We start from the raw sequence: 4,057 nt of genomic DNA on the forward strand, positions 1-4,057 counted from the left end.
GAACTATTCTCAAAATTAATGTTTCCTTTTTTTTTCTCACCATGTCTTATCCAACATGTGTAGCTTTGATCAATTCCATTACATACTAGATGTCCTTCTAATTCATCTTCTCTAACACGTTTTCCAAAACAACATTTTAAACAAGGACAAACTACTCTATTTGGATCTTTTGCATTCTTCACTGCAAACTCAACAAACTCCTTCACTCCAATTTCATACTCTTTTGACAATCGATTGGCTGAAATCCATTTCCTATCCATATTATACCACCTATATAAATGCAGTAACAAAAATAATAAGCTTTCAAAACATATCAACAAGTTTCAAAAAGAAACCAATATCAACTAACAATTTCAAAACAGAACAGATCATGTGGTATGAGTTTTTGACAATTTTTGACAATTTCAAAACATAACAGATCATGTGTAAAAAATACCTTAGACAACGTAGATGGCCGCACAGTACGTAGAGGATATTAGGGTTCGCAACGTATATAATTATTTGAAAGATGTAGAGGATATGAGGGTTTCCAACGTATATAATTATTTTAAAGATGTATTTTACAGCGCTTGTGAAAAACGCGCTGTAATAGGTAGTTAAATTCAATGAAAGCGCATGTGTTTTACAGCGCTTGTGAAAAAAGCGCTGTAATAGGTAGTTAAATTCAATGAAAGCGCATGTGTTTTACAGCGCTTGTGAAAAAAGCGCTATAATAGGTAGTTAAATTCAATGAAAGCGCATGTGTTTTACAGCGCTTGTGAAAAAAGCGCTATAATAGGTAGTTAAATTCAATGAAAGCGCATGTGTTTTACAGCGCTTGTGACAAAAGCGCTGTAATAAGTAGTTAAATTCAATGAAAGCGGATGTGTTTTACAGCGCTTGTGAAAAAAGCGCTGTAATAGGTAGTTAAATTCAATGAAAGCGCATGTGTTTTACAGCGCTTGTGAAAAAAGCGCTGTAACACATTTACGAAAGCGCTTCCGTTTACAGCGCTTTTTTGACAAGCGCTGTAAAATCCTTATAACGTGATGCGCAAACGTTATATGACCTACTACAACGCTTGTTTTACAGCGCTTTACATAAAAAGCGCTGTAATAGGTTCCGTTATTTTTAAAATATAATTACAACAGCGCTTGTGTTTAGAAAGCGCTGTAAAATGGGCGCTGTTAAATGTCATTTCTGGCGTAGTGGGACAAAATTCTCAAAATATAAGCTAAACTTCAATTTTTAAAACATTTTTTTTATTATTTTTCTAAGTATACGTTTAATTAACTCTATTTAATGCATCGGAATATGAAAAATTAAAACATATCATATCAATATATATAAGAGTATTTTATAAAAATATAATCATACATAAAATAGATACGTACATTAATTATATTATATAATCTTTTAACACACATTTTTTTATTTATGTGAAAAATGCTAAACTTATCCTTCAATTGAGACTATTGTGGTAAAGTCAAATCACACGTTTGTGATATTTGTTGGGATGGGTAGTGGTGCTATATAAGTCTCTCTTTTTTTTTTTTTTTTTTTTTTTTAATTTATTATAATTCTTTCCTTTTAAAATTATATATCAAAATACTCTATTTTTGTACTCACTTACAAGTTGTCTTTGTAAATAGAGTCATCCTTAAGGAAGTCTGAGCTTGCAAATGCGATTTTCTTAAAGAATTTTTCAAAAATATTAATTATTTTTTTTTTAAATTAGCAATATATATTTATAGAAAGACACAAATACAAATTTTAAATTATATAGATTGACTAGAGTTTCCTATAGCATTTGAATAATGTTTTCGAGTATGACTAGTTAATCGACATAATTCAGATGCACGACACAATTCTTTATGTCGATTAACTGATCATATTCGAAAACATTATCCAAATGTTATAGAGAACATTATTCAACTGATCATATTCGAACTTATTGTAATTTAAAATTTGTGTTTGTGTCTTTCTATAAATTATATATATTGTTAATTTAAAAAATAAATAGATTTTTTTTTTTTTAATTTTTTTTCTTAAAAAGTTCGTCATTTGTAAAAACGACTTGTAACTGAATATAAAAATGAGGTATTTTAGTATATAGTTTTGAAAATAGGGTATTTTAATAATTTTTTTTAAAAGAAGTTTATTGAAAAATAAAAAAACCACTATATAACATTGCTAATATATTCAATAATTATTTGAATTTCATAACATGACCATTTTATTGATGAAAATTAATATAACAACTTGAACAATATAGTATGATATGAAACATATATATCGTAAAAGGTTAAGTTTAAGGGTAGATAGATGCCAATGACAGTAGTACATGCTTTATTTTACATATTGTATTATATACAATACATAGATAGATACATGCCTAGTTTCAATGGAGGTCTCATGTGTCCACTACCTCCACTAGATCTTCCCCTAGAGATTGATAGTACCTCCAAATCCTATTTCATTCTTGTCTCCCTCACCGTCGTCTTCTTCACCTTTGTAGTCACTCTCACCGCCATCGTTGTAGTCTCTCCCACCGCCACCGCTGTAGTCTCTCCCACCGCCACCGCTGTAGTCACTCTCACCGCCATCGTTGTAGTCTCTCCCACCTCCATCGTTGTAGTCTCTCGCACCGCCACCATTGTAGTCTCTCTCACCACCATCGTTGTAGTCTCTCGCACCGCCACCGTTGTAGTCTCTCGCACCGCCACCGTTGTAGTCTCTCCCACCTCTACCATAGTCTCTCCCACCGCCACCGTTGTAGTGTCTCCCACCGCCACCGTTGTAGTCTCTCCCACCGCCACCGTTGTAGTCTCTCTCACCTCCACTGTAGTCTCTCTCACCGCCGTGTGTAGGATAATCAGAATCGTCTTTGTCGCTGATGTTACTTGTATCATTAGTATCGTCGCTGTCGCTGTCGCTGTCGCTGGAGTCTCCATTACCTTGGTCTTCGTCGTCTCCTTGATTACCTATATTAAAATCTCCGCCAGGCCATTTCCAATGTACTTTCCATTTTGATAACCAACTTAAATTAGTTTTTGATAAATCATCTTTTGATGGCTCGGTTGCCACAACACTGATAATAAGGAGAGCACAAAGGAAGCAAACAAAACTAAAAAACTTCATTTCAACCTTGCTACAGTATCTTAGAGTTTATTGTAAACTGGGAATGCTATTGACAAGTATTTATAGTGTTCTTGCATGGGAAAAATAAAATAATTTAAAATACAAAAACACGTTCATTAAAAAATATATTGTATAATAAAAAAAGATAATATGTATTCCATGTCTGATTGTGAAGGCAATGAGTCATCATTATCAATGGAGCCATTGAAAGGTTAAATAGATTGGGACATATTTGTATCTTGATCTATATCATAGCGCCAATATATATGACGAGGGTTTTTTTTTTTTTTTATATATTTTTTATATTTTAACATTTATTAATATTATTTGACCACTACAATATTTATAATTGAAAGATAAACGTTTGCAAACTTTTTAAGAATCTGATTATGATGAATAGATAAATAATTGTGATTTTATAACTAATAGGTATGTGTTATTAATCGTGATTTTATAATTATACTTGCAATTTTATATCAATTGTTTTTACAAATCTCGAATAATAATATCCTATGACTTGCAACTTCATAAAATTTTATTATGGATATTTGAATATGAATCGTAACGAGTGTTCATTTGAAATGTTTTGAGTTAGAAAATATTTGGGTTTATAATACTTTATGATTGAATTTAAGATATTTGGATAATTTTTAAATTTAATCACAACAATATCATTTATTTATCGATTTTTTTAGTTAAAACGTGGGTAATGAATATGGGTACGGTCACTTAGGTACCGATAGGTACCGAAGAGGGTAAGAATACCGATATTAAGTTTGATACCCAAGAGAGTAAAGGCACATGTACGAGTATCTTTTTAAATTGCGGGTATGAGGACGGTTACTATAGTACCCTACTCAAACCCTATCCATTGTCATCCCTACTCAAAATCATGTGCATGGAAACATGACATTTTGCCACTGGACCAATATAAAAA

The 4,057-nt window shown here is 31.7% G+C and overlaps 1 protein-coding gene across 1 annotated transcript; it reads right to left on the bottom strand.

The window, feature by feature from the left end:
- Positions 1-2,191: 2,191 nt before the first annotated feature.
- On the bottom strand, positions 2,192-3,155 carry LOC101491098 (uncharacterized). Its single transcript, XM_012713113.3, has one exon. The coding sequence runs from the start codon at positions 3,118-3,120 to the stop codon at positions 2,425-2,427; it is 696 nt and encodes a 231-aa protein (XP_012568567.1). The 5' UTR covers positions 3,121-3,155; the 3' UTR covers positions 2,192-2,424.
- Positions 3,156-4,057: the final 902 nt, after the last annotated feature.

This window comes from Cicer arietinum, chromosome 2 (assembly GCF_000331145.2).
Source record: "Cicer arietinum cultivar CDC Frontier isolate Library 1 chromosome 2, Cicar.CDCFrontier_v2.0, whole genome shotgun sequence".
Taxonomy (NCBI): Eukaryota; Viridiplantae; Streptophyta; class Magnoliopsida; order Fabales; family Fabaceae; genus Cicer; species Cicer arietinum.

What these genes read in the sequence shown, in the direction of transcription:
- LOC101491098 (XM_012713113.3), bottom strand. Translation starts at nt 3,120, where the DNA reads ATGAAGTTTTTTAGTTTTGTTTGCTTCCTTTGTGCTCTCCTTATTATC.